The 19,456-nt window shown below is 35.0% G+C and overlaps 1 protein-coding gene and 1 non-coding gene across 5 annotated transcripts; one reads left to right on the forward strand and one right to left on the reverse strand.

Moving 5' to 3' along the window:
• Positions 1-5,410: 5,410 nt before the first annotated feature.
• Positions 5,411-5,518, reverse strand: LOC122277864. The gene has a single exon (XR_006229174.1). It is a non-coding gene; the product is annotated as a small nucleolar RNA R71 (small nucleolar RNA).
• Positions 5,519-11,757: 6,239 nt separating this feature from the next.
• Positions 11,758-17,029, forward strand: LOC122277321 (prosaposin-like). Of its 4 annotated transcripts, none has more exons than XM_043087280.1 (6): positions 11,758-11,898; positions 13,068-13,187; positions 14,255-14,451; positions 14,979-15,176; positions 16,220-16,279; positions 16,704-17,029. In XM_043087280.1, the coding sequence occupies exons 2-6, from the start codon at positions 13,073-13,075 to the stop codon at positions 16,866-16,868; spliced, it is 735 nt and encodes a 244-aa protein (XP_042943214.1). In that variant the 5' UTR covers positions 11,758-11,898; positions 13,068-13,072; the 3' UTR covers positions 16,869-17,029. The 4 variants fall into 4 exon arrangements, with proteins under 4 accessions (XP_042943214.1, XP_042943213.1, XP_042943215.1 ...); XM_043087279.1 differs by having other exon boundaries at positions 11,820-11,956; XM_043087281.1 differs by having other exon boundaries at positions 11,883-12,008.
• Positions 17,030-19,456: the final 2,427 nt, after the last annotated feature.

A 19,456-nucleotide genomic window follows, 5' to 3' on the forward strand; every position in this document is an offset into this window, starting at 1 on the left:
CAAACTTATTTCAAACGTCATAGCTAACAGATTGAAGGTTTTACTTCCTTTGATAATTTCTGCTTCACAGTCAGCATTTGTGCCAGGTAGATTAATTACAAATAACATGTTAGTGGCTTATGAGATTATCCATTTACTAAGACACAAAAGAGGGGGAAAGAAGGGCTTTATGTCCATCAAACTGGACATAAAATATCCAAAAATGATGAACCCTAATATTTCAAGTTACTAGGAAAATAAATGCAGAGGAATGGTAAATAAAAGAAATAAAACCAAGAAGCTATTGTGTAGAAAGCAAGACTACAGAAAATAAATTGCCGAGAAGTAATAAAATATGGAAACCCAGCCGAAGGAACCACTATCTGGAAAAATGAAATCGTGAAACGTAAAAGCAAGATAAAATAAATCCAGCCAAAGAAACCTATCGACTGGAACCAATAAACGTACAAACTAAAAACAAGAAAAGGTTAAAAAGCGAGAGAGACAGAGAGTTCCATCTGTCCCTGGTTCTCCTCCCGAAAACGTAAACTCCCAAAAAAAAAAAAGCCGCCCAAAGTCTGAACAAAATGAGAGAACGAAGAAGCAAAAAAATCAAAGAAAAAAAATCAAAACTACGGGTGAGAGAGAGAGAGCAAGAGCTTCCGCCAAACCCTATAAACGAAAACGTCCCAAAAACAAAAAGTAAAACCTCCACCGACTTCGGTCTGGAACCCACCAGACGTCCCCCCTAAAACTAAACTACCAAAAAAATAATAATAATATCAGCCGCACCCCTTCTAAAGTAAAAACAAGTAGAGTAAAAATTAATCCCCTAAGGGAGTGAGCATGCTTCTGCAATGGTCCCAGGTGAGTCTGTGCGTTCCAGCCGTGGCCATGTTCTGCTGCATTGAGGTATGGTATGCGTTGTGTCCTGCTCCTTTCGACACCCAAGTAATAACAAAATAAACATGCAGAATAAAATCTCATGCCACCCGAAATTGCCCTTGCATCTTGTGTTGATTTCCTCTACTGTCCTACTTCACCTCCAACCGGGTTCTATTTCCTTTTAGTATTTAGCATAAATGCCCTGCAGTATATTAAAAGTGTATTTCTTTTAAAGGCAAATAGAGAAATTTATGTGTATAAAATATTGGCATCAACTAATTTGACATCCAATACTTGAATTTGATGCATAATTAAGTGCTCAATCCTCATTTGATAAAATAAATCACTCATTTAAACAACTTAATTATGCAATTTTAACCCTTTATCAATGAGTAAAGCTTATGACCGAGTTGAGTGAGATTTTTTGGAAAAGATTATGATTCATATGGGGTTTGATGCAAGGTGGAACAAATTAGTAATGTATTGTGTTTCCTCGGTCTCTTTCTTAGTTATGCTGAATGGTGTTCCAAAATGGTGCATTAAACCAACTCGTGGGTTGAGACAAGGGGACCCTTTGTCCCCTTATCTATTTCTCCTATGTACTGAGGGACTAGTTTGTTTGCTGAAGCAAGCAGTCTTGGAATCAGTGATACCTGGAATTCGAATCTGCAGAGAGGCTCCAACTATAAACCACTTACTCTTTGCTGATGATAGTGTCATCTTTTGTAAAGCTGATCTCAAACCAACCTTGAGTTACAAAGGATCTTAAAGAGGTATGAATTGGCCTCTGGGCAGAAACTGAATATGGACAAGACAAGTATGGTGTTCAGTAGCAATGTAAGTGATCCTATGCAAGAGGACATTCGAAATATGTAGGGTGGAAGTACTATACAGCAATATGAAAAATACTTGGGATTGCCTCCAATGATAGGTAGGAAGAAGTCTAATGCTTTCTCTGAATTCAAGTCAAGAGCATGGAAGAAACTGCAATGTAGGAAGGAAAAACAATTATCTCAAGGAGGCAAGGAAATCTTACTGAAGGCAGTAACTTTGGCCTTACCCACTTATGCTATGAGTTGTTTCAAGCTACCTGATTGCCTTTTTAAAGAGCTTGAAAGTTTGATGGCTAGATTCTAGTGGGGTAGAACTAAAAACAACAACAAAAAAATCCACTGGGTGAGCTGGGAGAACATGTGCAAATCTAAGTCTCAAGGGGGGTTAGGTTTTAAAGACCTAAAATTGTTTAATACAACTCTTCTTGCAAAACAAGGCTAGAGACTTGTCACTCACTCAGATTGTTTGATGTACCAAGTATTCAAAGCAAGATATTTTCCAAGAATGGATTTTTTGAATTCAAAACTCGGTCATAACCCATCTTATGCATGGCAAGGAATTTGGGAAACAAGATCCATTTTAATGTAGGGTTGCCAAAGAAGAGTAGGGGATGGAAAGACTATTAGGATTTGGCATGATCATTGGATTCCAAGCTATAGAAACCTACTGCATGAACACACAGAAGGAGAGGTGTAGGATAGCATAACTGTAACAGTGGACTCTCTTATCACTGGGGAAACCAAATGGTGGGATAATCTAAAAGTACGATCTCTCTTCAATCCAATATTAGCAGAGAAGATTTTGAAAATAGTAATCTGTCCATAGGGGTATAAAGACAGATGGATGTGGATTGAGGAGAGAAGTGGAGAGTTCAGTGTTTGCAGTGCTTATAAGCTGCTACAAAAGGGTATTAATGATACAAAAGGGCAGAATTCAAATAGCAGCAATTTGAACAGCCTATGGAGAGCAATTTGGAAGATGAAGTTGCCTTTGAAAATAAGGATTTTTGCGTGGAAATTATGCAAAGATTGTTTACCAACTGGTTTGAACCTAATTAAGAGACATGTTGACATAGATCCCGAATGTTGAGCAGGATGAAGATTTGGGTCATGCTATTGTTTACTGCCCCAAGCTAATCGAATATTGGAAAGGCCAATTTCCTAGTCTGTTTGATATCGCCAAACCTCTCTATTTTATTGATCTAATCCAACATGTGCACAAGAATGGTACTACAAAGGAATTGCAAAAATTTTGCCTGATAGCATGGAGCTTTTGGTTTAGGAGAAATAGAAAGCTACTTGATGCTATCATTATGCCTATTAAACAAGTTGTTGATCATGCCTTCTCAGTTCAGACTAATTATGTTTCCTGTTCTCAACAGAAAAGTATAAACCATATCAAACTCAATGGTTTCTAGGGTCCTCCTCCAGAGGGTTTTCTGAAATTTAATATTGATGGGGCTTTGTTTTTTTATCAAAAGAAAGCAGGAGTTGGAGCAATGCTTTGGGATGGAAGAGGTGATGTAATCTTTACAGCTAGTAAGATAGAATTCTATATAGAAGAATCAGAAACTGTTGAACTTGTGGCGGCATTAAGGGGCCTCTAGTTATGTCTTCAATCGGGTATAACAAAGTTGACGGTGGAATCAGATTGCAAGTTACTAATGGATAATCTGCAACAAGAGTCATGATGAGTGTGCGAAAGTGAACTCTATATACCCTATTATTGGACTAAAATACTAAAATGTGAATAGAAATCATAGGAATTAATGTGTATTCTTAAATTGAATTTCTATTTACGTTGGGATACTCCTAAGCAGTTTTTTTATGTCTAATTTCAGAGTTTATAAAAGAGCAAGTCAAGCCCAGCCAAATTCAAATGAGGATATTCATGGGGTTTGAGAGCAATTTGAAAGAAAAGAAAAAGAAAAAAAATCACAAAATGAAACCACAAGAAGTCCAAGTCCGAAATTCGCTAGGAGACAGTCTGGATATACTTTCGTCTTTTGACTGTATCTTTTTACTCATATATCGGGTTGATGCGATTCTTGATGAATTGGAAAGCTATCTTAAAGGTCTATAACTTTGTCTCTAATAAGGATTTCCAAATTCGAAATCCTGAAGGCTATACGTGGCTGCCAAGATAAGTCCTAAAATTTAGGCGATTTTTTTATGCGGAAATCAAGAGGACATTAGGGTTTCTTTCTTACCCTATATAAGCATATCATTAGCACGAAATGGAGGGGAGGAAGAGGCACAAGAGGCAGATCTGAAGAGAGGAGAAAATCACTTCCATGGCCACCGTTCGCTTCAGTTTTCTTTGGAGATTTTTGTTGTCTATTATATTTATGGGTAACTAAATTCTCAAGTAGGGTTAGGGATGAACTTGCACATTAGATGGTATTTCTAATTTATTCTTAATTCATGTATTTGATTTTCAATTGTTAAAACTCTTTTGTTTTATTATTCTCAATTCATCGTTGATGTTTTCTTCTCCGAATAATCATAGAATTTATTGTGTTTATGGATTCAGTCATGCTTTTTCTATTGAATGGATTAGTTATTTGATTATGTTTGGATCAATTATTTATCTATATTGATTTAGTTTTTTGCTGCAATATTGCTTCCTGAGTATATTGTCGTCATTGGATTTTATCAATAGGGGTAGTAATTCACGTTTTTTGAAAGTGGTGAATGTTTTTTTCAAAGGGTTACATTTGATTTAAGTCTGGTTTATAAATCTATACCTTCCGATTGGGAATTGCGGGAATTGAGTTCCTAATTGAGTTATCCAATGAATTAAGAATAATTAAAATACCAGATTTGTGCAAGGGATTCCCGACGCTCTACTGTTTGTTAAATTTGAGTACTTTTTCTGTTAATCACTTTGCTTCACTTGAATTTACATTTAAAATTAATCTTTGTTCTCTATTACTTATTTAATATTTTTTCTTTAGTTTCTTTGTTCATCTTGTTATTCTTTTAATTTGTCTCCCTGTGGAATCGACACCCCAAAGCTGTGCTACAACTACCGCGTTATTCTTTGGGCGTAATCAAATTTTGGCGCCGTTGCCGGGGAGACGGTAGAAGAATTGTGAGATAGTTTTTCTTTTCAACAGTTTGTAAAGGCGGTAACTTCGTTCCCTATTTTAGCTTGCTGCATTTTTTTTTATTTTCTTTTTCTTTTTGTAGTTTTTTTTAGTGTTAGGTTTTTCGCTACCTTGCATGCACAGGTATAGAGACGCCTTGGGTCGGTTTGCTTGTAGACCTGTGTTAGAGTCAGAGTTTAATTTTTCTGATCATTTGTTTAATAATTCTTCTAATTCTGAGAAAATGAGTGAACACGAAGATCAACCCACTAGGACCCTTCAGGATTACCTCCACCCTACACGCACAGCCACACCATCATGCATTATGTTTCCAGCTAATATTCGCCAATTGTATTTTAAAACAGGGATGATACAGTTACTCCCTACTTTTCATGACTTGGAAAATGAAAATCCATATGTGCACATTGGGGAGTTTGAGGAAGTAGTTGCGACTTTTCATAGTCAAAATGCAACTGATGACATTGTGAGACTTAAGTTCTTTCCTTTCTCTTTGAAGGATAGAGCTAAGAGTTGGCTATACTCTTTGAGACCACGATCTATTGGGTCATGGAATGAGATGACTCAGGTCGTTTTTAATAAATACTTTCCCCAACATAAGACCAATGCTTTAAAAAGACAAATCTCCACCTTTATACAAAAGGACAGTGAGACTTTGTATCAGTCTTGGGAGAGATTTAAGGAGCTATTGAGTATGTGTCCTCACCATGGGTATGAGAATTGGCGCTTAGTGAGCTATTTTTATGAGAGACTTACACCTAGAGAGCGTCAATTTGTGGAGATGATGTGTAATGGTGAGTTCTTACAAAAAGATCTTGATGAAGCCATAGAATACCTCAATGAGCTTTCTGAAAAAGCTCACACTTGGACTGGACCTAGTGCTACTGAGAGCACAAATAGGTCACGACCTGCAGGAAACCTAAATGGTGATGGAATTTACCATCTCAGGGAAGAAGATAACCTAAAGGCTAAGGTTGAGATGCTCACTAGGGAGCTAGAAGTGTTGAAGAATAAATACTTAAAGCCAACACACGTGGCTAATCATGCAGAGTCTTTTGGACCATGTTTTGTGTGTGGCGGGGTAGATCACCTTGCCCAAGAGTGTCCCACATTTGCTGAGATGAGAGGGATGTATGAGGAACAATGTAATGCCTTAGGTATGTACAAGAAGCCTTTTACACATTTCTCTAATACCTACAATCCTGAGTGGCGTAATCACCCCAATTTTAGTTGGAAATCTGAAAACTAGCCGCCTGCACAACCCCCTAAATCATATCCTGCACCATATCATGCACCTTCATCTTCTAGGAGTCCTTTAGAAGACACTTTGCATGCTTTTATTGAGGCACAGAGTAAAACTAATCAAAAGTTTGAATCTTTGATTATGCAGGTTGTTGAAGAAAACAAAGAGATAAAGAGTCATATATCCAAGATAATGAGCTCCTTGAGTGTGAATTGGCGTGGTAAGTTTCTTTCTCAAACTCAATCCGCACCCCAAGGTCAGCATATGGCACAAAAAAATTTAAAAGAAGTTCATGCCATTATGACAAGAAGTGGTAAGTCCTTACACATCCCAACAACTGATAAGCAAGAGGATGTTGAAGAGGAACAAAGCAATGATAGCACCAAGTTCCCCAAGGATGCCGAGGTAATCAAGAGTCCAGTTAAGGTACCATTTCCTCAAGCTTTAAAATCTGGTATGCGAACTTTGGATCCTAGTAATGAAATCTTGGAGAACCTCAGTCAAGTAAAGATTAACCTTCCTCTTTTGCATGTTATTAAACAAGTTCTCACTTATACAAAAGTTCTTAAAGATTTGTGTACAGTTAAGAGGAAGCACCATGTTAAGAAGACAGCATTTCTGACAGAGCAAGTTAGTGCTCTAATTGAGCAGCGAATTCCTCCTAAGTACAAGGATCCTGGTTGTTCAACCATTACATGTAATATTGGGAATCATGAGTTTGGGCAAGCCTTGCTAGATCTAGGAGCTAGTGTTAATTTGATGTCTTATTCCATTTATTTGCAGCTTGGTTTGGGTGAAATTAAGCCTACTTCTGTCGTGCTTCAGTTGGCTGATCGTTCAGTTAAGAAACCAAGAGGGATAGTTGAGGATGTTTTGATCCAAATTGACAAGTTTTATTATCCTGTTGATTTCTTAATTTTGGACACTCAATCAGTTGTTGAGTCTAACTCTAAAGTTCCTCTCATATTAGGTAGACCTTTCCTTACTACGGCTAATGCACTTATAAATTGCAAGAATGGGTTAATGAAGTTATCTTTTGAAAACATGACTATGGAGGTCAACATTTTCCATATTGAGAAGCAGCCAACAGATGACGAGTGCCACCAAACGTATATGATTGATGCACTCATAGACAAGGGAGTTCACACAACTCATGATTTTGATCCCCTTGAATATTCCCTTGTGAATTCTGAGTTTAATACATCTGTTAGTGATTCATTTGATGATATTGATATTTGTGCTGTTTTTTATGAAACTCAGGATTATGGCACACAGGTTTGGCAACAGAAATTTAAGGAGTTGCCTAAGAAATGTGGAAAACAGATTCTTGTAAGTATGAAAGCACCAAGAGTTAAATTGAAATCTTTGCCTAAGTCTAAAGTCTATAAGGTTAAAATGAAAGCGTTTCATGATAAAAATATTCTTAGGAAGAGGTTTAAACCTAATGACCGAATATGCTTATATGATTTTGGATCTCACAAGCACAAAGGAAAACTTCGGTTTAGGTGGACTGACCCATTTCTAGTGAAAAATATTTTTGTAAATGGGGTGGTAGAAATAGAAGATCCTAAGGATGGTCGGATCTTTAAAGTAAATGGTCAATGCCTTAAAATATTAATTGATAGGCAAGTTCCGGAAGTGGAAGACATTCCACTTGTGGATCCAGTCTATCAACCTTGACCACACCACCAAGGTATGTGTTTCTTTATTTATTTTGTTTTGCTTTGTTTTGTTTTTATTTTTTCTTATTTTCTTTATTTTCCTTTTTGTTTGCTGTTGTTTTCTTTGTTTTTGATTGCAGGATAGTTTCATTTCGTCATTTCAGATTACCATCTTTGGTGTTTAGGGAGCTACCCACATCACGCATCAGGTGTATTCTACCATTTTCAGTTACTCCTCATTCAATTTTGATTTTTAAACATTGAGGACAATGTTTCATTTAAGTTGGGGGGTGGTGGTGCAAATTCAGTTTTTAAAATGCTTGTTGGAACTCTGTGGCATATTTTCATGTGTCAATTTTTTTTAATTTGCATCACATGTGCATCATTTTCACATGTGTACTCATTCTCATTCATAGCCATCTTCGTGAATTCACCAAACCCACCAGATCATTTTTTGCTTAAACATTCACAGAATCCTTAATGCACTTATCCAAGTTTTGTGGTAAGATGGTGGTTTGACACATGTAGCTAGAGAACTCTTTTGCTTAAGTTTTCATGTGAGTTTGGAGAGGATTGAGAGCATACAAATGCAGTAAATTGTGATAAGCGTTCATTGATCTGTTGAATTGGGCACTTCTTTTGAGAATATCATTACATGGTTTGCAGTACAATGGTGGATATACTTGGGATATGACGAAGGTCAACTTAGGATTAACGTTTGAGCCTTTCAAGCTATCCTTTCCATCATAGACCCCTAGTAGCCAACTTTGAGCCAATAAACACTTGTAGCTTTTTCTTTTCATATGCCCATATCATCCATGCCTCTCCACATTGGAGTATAACCTATACACAGATTTTCTTACCCTTTTTACTTCCAAGTGTATACTAGGTGTGGAATTTGTATTTTCTTTCTTTAATTTTATCATTTTCAATTAAGAAGAAGAAGAAGACAACAAAAAAAAGAGAAGAGTACAAGTTGCAAAGTGTTCAATTGAGTGAGCTCCAAAAAAAAAAAAGGTTGGTAGAGATGGAAATAATACAAAAGTGGCATGTGTTTGTCCATCAAATTGTTGAAAAAAAAAAGAGGAAGAAGAAGGAAAAGCATTATTATTTGATGATCTGAAAAGTTGGAGAGTATATTAAGTGAGAAGTGTGGTCTATTGAGATATTTAATAAAATTCTATTTGTATGTACTTGGAAGTTTTTGAATCCCTTTCATCCTTTTTTTCATATAACCCCAAAACCAAGTCACATTACAACCTTTTGTGTTGACCATTCTGATCCTAAATAAGCTGTTGAAAAGATTAATAGAAGTCTCATTTGTTAGTGTTCCTATCATAAGATCAATGTTTGCTTGATGCTTGTACATAATTGCCTAATTTTCCATAAGAGTCTATATACACCCATTGTCAACTCCATAGAGAGAGCCCTTACACGAAACACTATTATACTCGTGAGTTATGGAGTTAAACCTTCTGCTTAAGATGTTCTTGATGTTGCATGTGTCAAGGTTAGTGGTACGATGGTTATGGCTTGGAGAACACACACACACTCTGTGGATTGCTATAGGTGGATTGATCTTGATGGGTTATTGGATTCCTTAGATTGTTTTGATATGTGAATCTGGAAAGTGTGACTTGATGGCCTTTATGTGTGATTTTCTTTGGTCTCTTTCGTTGTTTTGACATGAAAATTGTTAGGGACTAGCAAGGAGTAAGTTGAGGGGTGTGATGAGTGTGCGAAACTGAACTCTATATACCCTATTATTGGACTAAAATACTAAAATGTGAATAGAAATTATAGGAATTAATGTGTATTCTTAAATTAAATTTCTATTTACGTTGGGATACTCCTAAGCAGTTTTTTTATGTCTAATTTCAGAGTTTATAAAAGAGCAAGTCAAGCCCAGCCAAATTCAAAGGAGGACATTCATGGGATTTGAGAGCAATTTGGAAGAAAAGAAAAAGAAAAAAATCACAAAATGAAACCACAAGAAGTCCAAGTCCGAAATTCGCTAGGAGACAGTCTAGACATACATTAGTCTTTTGACTATATCTTTTTACTCATATATCGTATTGATACGATTCTTGATGCATTGGAAAGCTATCTTAAAGGTCTATAACTTTGTCTCTAATAAGGATTTCCAAATTCGAACTCCTGAAGGCTGTACGTGGCTGCCAAGAGAAGTCCTAAAATTTAGGCGATTTTTTTATGCGGAAATCAAAAGGACATTAGGGTTTCTTTCTTATCCTATATAAGCATATCATTAGCACGAAATGGAGGGGAGGAAGAGGCACAAGAGGCAGATCTGAAGAGAGGAGAAAATCACTTCCATGGCCACCGTTCGCTTCAGTTTTCTCTGAAGATTTTTGTTGTCCATTATATTTATGGGTAACTAAATTCTCAAGTAGGGTTAGGGATGAACTTGCACATTAGATGGTATTTCTAATTTATTCTTAATTCATGTATTTGATTTTCAATTGCTAAAATTCTTTTGTTTTATCATTCTCAATTCATCATTGATGTTTTCTTCTCCGAATAATCATAGAATTTATTGTGTTTATGGATTCAGTCATGCTTTTTCTATTGAATGGATTAGTTATTTGATTATGTTTGGATCAATTATTTATCTATATTGATTTAGTTTTTTGCTGCAATATCGCTTCTTGAGTATATTGTCGTCATTGAATTTTATCAATAGGGGTAGTAATTCACGTTTTTTAAAAGTGGTGAATGTTTTTTTCAAAGGGTTACATTTGATTTAAGTCTGGTTTATAAATCTATACCTTCCGATTGGGAATTGCGGGAATTGAGTTCCTAATTGAGTTATCCAATGAATTAAGAATAATTAAAATACCAGATTTGTGCAAGGGATTCCTGACGCTCTACTGTTTGTTAAATTTGAGTACTTTTTCTGTTAATTACTTTGCTTCACTTGAATTTACATTTAAAATTAATCTTTATTCTCTATTACTTATTTAATATTTTTTCTTTAGTTTCTTTGTTTCTCTTGTTATTCTTTTAATTTGTCTCTCTGTGGAATCGATACCTCAAAGCTGTGCTACAACTACCGCGTTATTCTTTGGACGTAATCAAGTCATCACAGAATGCATCACACCTAGGAAATTTGGTCTCAGAAGTTAAAAAAATTGATGTCTCACTTTGATGTTTGTCTTTGTAAGCATGTGAGTCATCTAGGTAACAGTGTTGCTCATAAGTTAGTTAGAATGGCATGGAATGTGGATGATCTGATTGTATGGGGGAATTCTGTAGCTGAGTCTATTGTCCATGTTATTTGGATTGATAAGATCTCTTGTAATCCTTGATGCAATATAGATAAAAGTCATTTCTTAAAAAAAAAAAAGACATAATACTCAAAAGTCAAAAGTCAAACCCTTTGTCATTTCTTTTTTTTTAAGGGGGAAAGTTGGTTAATAAATTTGAAAGGTAGAGTACGAGGGGTAAGAACGTCCAAGAAACACCCAAAAACAAATATTAAGTTATTTTTACAATAATAAAATATAGGAGGGGTGGGATTTAAATTTTAAAATTGAGTAGTTTGGGAGACTTTATTAGAAAATAAGTTATAATTTAGAGCGTAAAATGCAATTTAAAGTTAAGTTGATGGTTGCAGGGCCGTCTAAGATGTTGGTTGTCACAGGCTATAAAACCTCATCTTAAGGCTCGTTGCATAGCCCGTAAAGAGTCCCAACGGCAATTCCATTCCTCGCGTTGTCCAACCAAACGCTCTTTACGAAAGGAAAATGATATTATTATTACTCTTTTTGTATTTAATTTTTTTAATTTTTTATTTTACTTAATAATTAAAAAAGTTATCTACAACTCTTTTTATATTTGATTTTTTTTTAATTTTTTATTTTACTTAATGATTAAGAAAATTATTTACAATTCTTTTTGTATTTAATTTTTTTTAATTTTTTATTTTACTTAATGATTAAGAAACTGAGTATTAATAAAATTATAATTTTTTTAAATTTTTTTTAATAATTAAGAATGTTAAAAAAATACTTAAAAGAAAATAAAATAAATTAAAAAAATTTAAAATACACTTAAGAGTGATAGGTGGGTGCTAATTAAGTGGTAACTCTATCACTACCCCGAAACGAAATATATTCTCTCTCTCGGCTACCTAGAAGTTCGGATTGAAGCGCCGGCTTTATCTCCACAAGGTAAGAAAGCTAATTTCACAAATGCGAACACCCCCGACCTTTATTCTGAGATTCCCAGGTTTGGTTTCTTTGTCCAAATTTCTTGGTCGTCAAAGGGGTCTGCCTCTTTGGTTGTGATTCTCGCTCTTATGTTATTTTTTATGATTTTTGCTGTATCTTCTGTATATTCTTTTTATATCGAGGTTTCTTTCTTGTTATGATGTTCCACATCTTCCCCAAAATCTGTGGAATTACTCATCTGGTTTCCGGGATTGCCAATTAAGGTTTTGGTCTTGGATATGCCTTGTTCGAACCTGAGATACACAAAATGCTTCTTTAGTTAATTTGTTTTCCCAAACTCTTAGCACTTATCTGTGTAAATTATAGTGTCTTATTGTTTCTTCTCTGTTTGTGCGTGTGTTTTGGGGTCTAATAACTGGACTAGAATCCAGGGGAGTCCATATTACAGTGGTTGAAGGTTACCTGCAAAGCAAGACGCTTGTGATTGCACAGTTAGAAGCCTTTTTGGGCTTATTCATTAATCAAATAGAATGATCCAAAGCCCCTATTGCAGCATTTGTATTTAGAGTTTGCTTAGCCTTAATTATGGGGTTGATTAGGCTTGTTGTAAGAGGCTTATAACTTTATATTGGCACTGATTATCAACAAGCCGCTTAGGAGTTCCGAAGATTTTACAATTCTAGATGATTAGCTAGAAGAAGTCCTAAACAAGAAAAGTTTTAACTAGCGCTTGGTATCACAATGGCATAACATCTTAAAACCATAGCCAATGTTGAGGTGATATGACAAATAAGCGAACACCAATGAGGAGAGTGTTTTTAGCTTATTTGAACAAAGAAAGCAGCCCCAACTTATTATAAGTATGTGGGAGTACAACATATTTCATTTGAGTTGAATTAGCTAAGCTACATCTTTCACTTCCATTATCAGTGTAGGTTTAACATGCCGTCTCTTGGCATGCATCTTAAGCTCAGTGTTTAGCTTCTACTCCTTGTACCATTTAGATATCTTTACCATCATGGAATGTCTTACCACTAGTTTCTGATTTTTCTAATAATTTTAAAATCCTTCTCAGAAATTATTATGAGTTATGGTCTGAGTACGTTTCACTTGGAATTAATTTTCCATATCAAGGTTATGATATTTTTGTTGAATATGTGCGACTTCAGGCACAATGGACGTGAGAGTTGGGCTCTTACTTCTTGTAGTGTTGGGTGCTAGTTGGGCTTGTGATGCTAGACAACTGGTGAGCACTGAGTTGCATCGTGGGAATGGAATTCAGATATCAGGTGAGATCTTCAACTGAACTCTTAATCTTGTTATTGTTCTTTAGCAATTTGGATATTTTCATTCTTTCTTTTTTTTCACTTCTTAATCTCTAATTACCATTATATTTACTTATAATAATATATATCTAATTACCATCGTGTGAGGGCTGAGAATGCAAATCTCAGCCCTTTCTACTTGTTCAAACCATCCAATTAGAAATTTGGTTTGCACATAAGAATTCAACAGGAATAGGTTTAAGTCCTTGTAATACAGAATGCCTTAATTCACTTTTCATAGTTTTAGATAAAACTCCAAGAAGGTACTGCTTATCCCTGTCATAGAACTGTTAGCTTAAGTATCTATTTGTTGTCGGTGGTGCCTTTCATATTTGACAACACTTTTTTAATAGGTAACATATTTGATAACACTTAAACTTAGCTCAGCCAAAATTACAGGCACACAGGCTCTCTCTCTCTCTCTCTCTCTCTCTCTCTCTCTCTCTACACACACTCACAGCCACACTCACACACTTTTACTGTTTAATTTTAGGGCTTTCTAGGTTTAAATCCCACAATTAGCTTAATTATTGGACATGATACACCGGGAACTTTACTTTGGGCTTGCTAAGGCCTTTGAATAAGAAAATCATTGCATCTCTACATCAGTTGGCAGCCAAATATTAAACTGGGTTTAGATATTCTTCAAACAAGTGCATACCTTGCCCAAGTGTACTGGGTGGTAAAAAGAATGCTCCCTGTACGTGAAAAAGTCGGGCACTTAAAATGCATAAAGATATAATAAATTTTTTACTTATAAAAAAAATATCTCATCAACCTCGATATATTCTTTGACATTTTGCAAAACTTTATGCTTAGAAATGTAATGATTACTAATTGTAGGTGTCACCAAACTATAATTGTATTTGCCAAAAAATTATTTCTGTAAGAATGAAATCTACAGGTAGCTTCTATTGGCTATGCTAAGAAATTTAATGGTCCATGCGCGCCTTTATTTTATTGGATAAGTAAATCATTTATCCTGTCATGAGAATGTTACAAAATTTATGTTGGCACATGTTTTGGTTCAGTTATGGAGATCAACTACCAGGATCATGATATCAAAGTTCAAAGTATGGAGGAAGATTTACGGAATGACAAAGTATGTACATTGTGTGAGGAGTTTGCTTCCGAGGCACTGGATTACTTTGCTGAAAACAAGACCCAGACTGAGATCCTTGCTATCCTCCATGTAGCTTGCTCTCAAGTTGGCTTGTTCAAACGGGAGGTATATTTACTGTTTTAGCTGAGTTACTACATTAGATAAAACAAGTTAATTGTGGTGCAAAACAGTTAGCGCCATCCCTGACCCCCAAAAATTCAAGAGGAAACAAATTAGTTTTTGGTTGATCTCAGCATCAGATCGCAACCACTACAATTACTTTTAATTTTTTTTCATGTCTAACTCATCATACTTATTGAGTGGTGATGCTGATTGATTTTTTGAATTAATATATTTAATGATGTTGAATGGTCAATTTTACCTCCTTGTGCTCAATTTGAATTGCTGATACGTTCTATATATATTTTTAGTTATTCGAGAAGTTTTCTTCATAAGAAAAGAAGGCATAACCCAAGTACACTTCATTGGAAATTTTTGTGGCGAATAAGTATGTGAAAGCTTGTTTTTATGTATGGAAACATATAGAACATTGACTAATCTTGAAACTTAATTGTTGTTTGATTCCCAATGGCTGCTCCCCTTCCCCTTTTTTTCTCTCCTAACTCATCTTTTTCCTTTTTGCATCTGCAAAGTGCATCACTTTGGTGGACTATTATGCTCCCCTCTTCTTTTCAGAGGTTTCCACTTTACAACCTGAAGAATTCTGCCGAAAAGTCAATCTCTGTCAACAAATTGCTATGGTTTCTTCTCAATTTCATGAAGACAGCTGTGCGCTTTGCCACCGTGCTGTTTCAGAAATAGAAGTTAAGTTGAAAGATCCTGACACACAGGTATGTTCTTGCTTCATTTCCTAATCATAAATCATTATAACTTTGAATGATTTATTTCAATTTATGAGCAAGTGTTGACCTTTCTTACCTTGATACACACATGGTTTTCCAGTTAGTATAATTAAAAAGGCACTAAGGTTTACAGAATGTTTAAGTTTGGGACATATGTCTCATATTATCACATTTGCATATATAAATATATATATATTCACACACACACACAGAGACTGAAGCCCTATACTGCTTCTGGACATCATCTAGCTGGGTTAGATTGCAGTTATATGAATGAAGGCCCAACCCAATGAGAATTGTCACCAAACTATATGCATAACTGATGCCCTCTTTGAATTGTAAGCAAAATTCATTCCAAAAGTTGATGAATAAAATGAGGTGCACAGATAAAGCAAGAGTGGATGTAGTTCCCGTTTGGATAGTGAAAGTGTTTCATCTCATCTCATCCCACACAAAATATAATAAAGAATTCGACTTTTTCAAATCCCAAGGCAATAATAATACTAAAAAATTATATTCTAACAATATTTTATTTAATTTTCAACTTTCATCTCAACTCATTATCCAAACGGCACCTAACTAGTGGCTGCTACTTTTTAATTAGATCAAAATCAATATGATGGAATTTGAAGATTATAATTTACAAATTCAACTTGTGATTGAAATATCAATGTAAAAATGTGTTGGAAATGACGGTATATGAAAAATGCACAGAACTTCTGTCAGCTGCATATATATTTAGATATATATGGAATTTAAAGTTGATAATAGGATCTTGAAGTTACATAGTTGCGGTATTACTACCAGCTTAATTTTAGTCATAATTTCATCATCAAAAGAATTTTCATGACCCATTTTGTCATATCATTTGTTTAATTTTACCACAATTCTATCTTGTGGAACAAAAGAGGGATATATCTCACTATAAACGAGGATATCTCAAACCAAAATCACAAAATTCTAAGGTCGGATAGGCCATTGATGCTTATTGCTGATTAGGCAACTAACACCTTATCGTACTTTTATGTCAGCTAGAGATCGTTGAGTTGCTTTTGAAGGCATGCAATTCCATGGAGAACTATGCGAAAAAGGTGAGAACAAATATAATAAATTTTTTGGGGGGTTCTAATCAAAGAAATTAAGTTGAAATATACCCATCTACTCGGTTGATCTGAATAATTGATTTATTTTTACTTATAAAAAAAAAAAAATGATTTCTCATGTCCCTTAATCTATGTAGTGGGTCTTAACACCTTAATGATGCTCATTCTCTTAACATGCTTGAGAACTGAATAGGTAACTTTACGATTAATGACACAAGGATGCTTATATGTTGGTTTGGCCTGTTCAAGGTCGATCAGTGGAAAAAGAGAAGTACCAGAAAATGATAACCAGGCCTTCTGTTTTCAGTGTTTAGGGACATGTTTTGGAATGAGATATTCATGATCAGAGAAAGTATTACTTTAGTGTTTATTTACTGTACTTAATTTTATAATATCCTAAATTCTTTGGCAGTGCAAGAAGATGGTTTTCGAGTATGGACCTCTAATCCTAGCCAATGCAGAGAAAATGCTGGAAACAACAGACATATGCACCACGCTTCATGCCTGCAATTCGCCTGCAGCTAGTAGCAATGAAGCATCACACTCGACAAAAGTATCTGTGCTATCCGATTCTTAGTTATGGCAGCAAATATCCAACGGATTGAAAATGCACATTCGGACGATATGTATTCTACCATTCAATGTGTGTATGTATAATAATACAACGTCATGATCATGGTGCTTGTGTTGTACATTATGTGCTCTATCCCAATCTACTGCTTACACGAAAGTTATTTTTTCTCATAATGTTCCACAGTTCTAGGATATCCCATTTTACTAAGTTTATGAGTTTTGTTATCTGAAAGCAGACACCAATGGATATTTATTTCATTATTGACCGAGTAATAATACATTGAGAAGGATTGATGAAAAATCCTTTCAGCAATACCCGTTGGAAGAGGTGCAGTTAAATGGTTGTGCATTTTCCGCTGCTTTGTCGCAAAAGATGTTTTTCTTTAGGAAAAAAAGTGGATGAAAAATGCGCAGATACATGTTAAAAACTTAAAACACTAGAGGGAAATTGTGGCATGTGGAACATCATCCTTAGGATGAACCCATGTGACAAAATTAAAAAGCACGTAAAACGCAACAAGCTTTTACGGTTTGACATGTCCTACAACAATTCCCAATGGTATGGTATTTACATGGACTTATCAATAGGTTTTGGAACAGTTTCCCCATGTCAAAATGCAGATCAGTAATCTCTACTAAAGAGCTAAAGTGTTGGCATGAATGAAGTGTGCTGGAGGTGTCCAATGGGAGATCTTCAATGCTCAAGTCAGAGAAGGATTAACAAACATAAGAAGGCATAGAGAGTGGGTTTTCAGCATTGGGCCTAAAGTCTCTTTTAACTTTTATAGAGTTCCTTCTCCAATGGTTACCCCTAGTAAGAAGAACCATTGTTGTGGCAAGAAAAAGAGACTTCTGGCCCAATGCTCAAAACCCACCTTCTGTCTCTCACACGCACACACAAAGGGCCACACCCGAATGCAGTAATCCGTCGCCTGATAGCACAAGCCTCACGTGTACAATCGTACTAGCTTGCCATTTATTTACGTGTACGGTATCTGGACTAGCTAAACTTTTGTGGCCATTAACAGTAAATTCACATGCAATTGTTAAGAGCGGCCAAGCAATGGAGAAAAGTACTAGAGATCAGAAGAAAAAAAAGAAGTGGACTGGCCTCCATTATTGTACGGTCTACGTGAAAATTCTCTTTTAAAAGCAACAAAAGTTACAAAACTAAGCTTTGAAAAGATCAAGGAGTGTTGCTAGCAAAAAAAAAAGGAAAAGATCAAGAAGGAGAGCTGGCCGTAACACTTTCCCCGATTTCTCGACACATAAGCTACTCGTTTCACAAAACTACATACTGGTAATTACTCTTTTCGTTGGAGTCTGAAATCCGTACTTGTAATGGATAAGCAAAGCATGAACCCGAAAGTGTAGACTTTCGGCTTTCATCATTCCCACGGCCACTCTTTGCAATCAACTTTTCCCGTGGATAAGGTTTTAGATCATCATCGATTTGGATACATGATCAGTACAATTGGATCCATATCTCAGTATTTATCTTGTGATAAGATATTTATTTCTCATTTAAAATCTCTAGATTTTTTTTTTTTTTTAAATCAAACTGAATCCACGTTAATTTTTTTTATTTTTTCAAGTACATTCATGCAAGGTATTCATTAGTCCCCCCTAGAAAAGATAATTAATTATAAGGGTTCGAAATGGAAATGGTGCTGGTTGTATTTCTTCAGAAAATTACATTCTTATGCAAATGATTTTAAGCTTTCTTCCTTGGCAAATTATTATCAAGATAGATATAGTCGTTTTTGTTTCTTTTATTCCTTATTAATTAACAAATTAAGATGATGGTATAGTTATTTTTGTTTTGTAATTAACAGACGATGGGAGTAGCACCGCCCATAAAGAATAGCTCTACAGCCGCACATGCGACGATCTCAACATTGTAAAATATTTTATTTTCTTAACATTTTTAAATATTTCTAAAAAAACTTATTTTTTTAATCATTAAATAAAAATAAATAAAACCTCAATCAAAATCCACAATTAGGATACACCGGTGGCTTTAACCTTTCGGAATGAATAAAAATGATATTAGGTACTGGAGATAACTTATTTTCTATAAAACGAACATAGAGCATCATTGTGTGGATGAATGAAGGAAGCCAAACTTCATTATTATGTGGCTTTTATTTTCTTGGAAACCTGGACGAGTACCAACCCTCAACACCTGGCTACTTTTATATAATGTAAGGTCTTTTCAGCATCGTATAATTCAAATGTATTATAATGTCTTACCTTAATCAACGTGGAATTTATTCAAACAATAGAGTCTCAAGTCCACTTCATTATCATAGTTATTTATTATATATAGGACTCTCTAAAATAGGATATTTAGAATTTAATCAACTGATTTCACAAAAATAAAATTACAGACAGATGTAATTTCATGTGAGTCGTTACATCTATAATTTACAAAACAATTAGTAGAACATATATATTCTATAAGTAGAACATGAACTTTGTGTTTTGTCGAAGAGGTGTATAATCCTAATTAGCTTTGCTAAACTTACATATTTTCATTATAAGTAGAACATGAACTTTGTGTTGTGACCAATAAATAAAATAAATATTTTA

This window comes from Carya illinoinensis, chromosome 9 (assembly GCF_018687715.1).
Source record: "Carya illinoinensis cultivar Pawnee chromosome 9, C.illinoinensisPawnee_v1, whole genome shotgun sequence".
Lineage (NCBI taxonomy): Eukaryota > Viridiplantae > Streptophyta > Magnoliopsida > Fagales > Juglandaceae > Carya > Carya illinoinensis.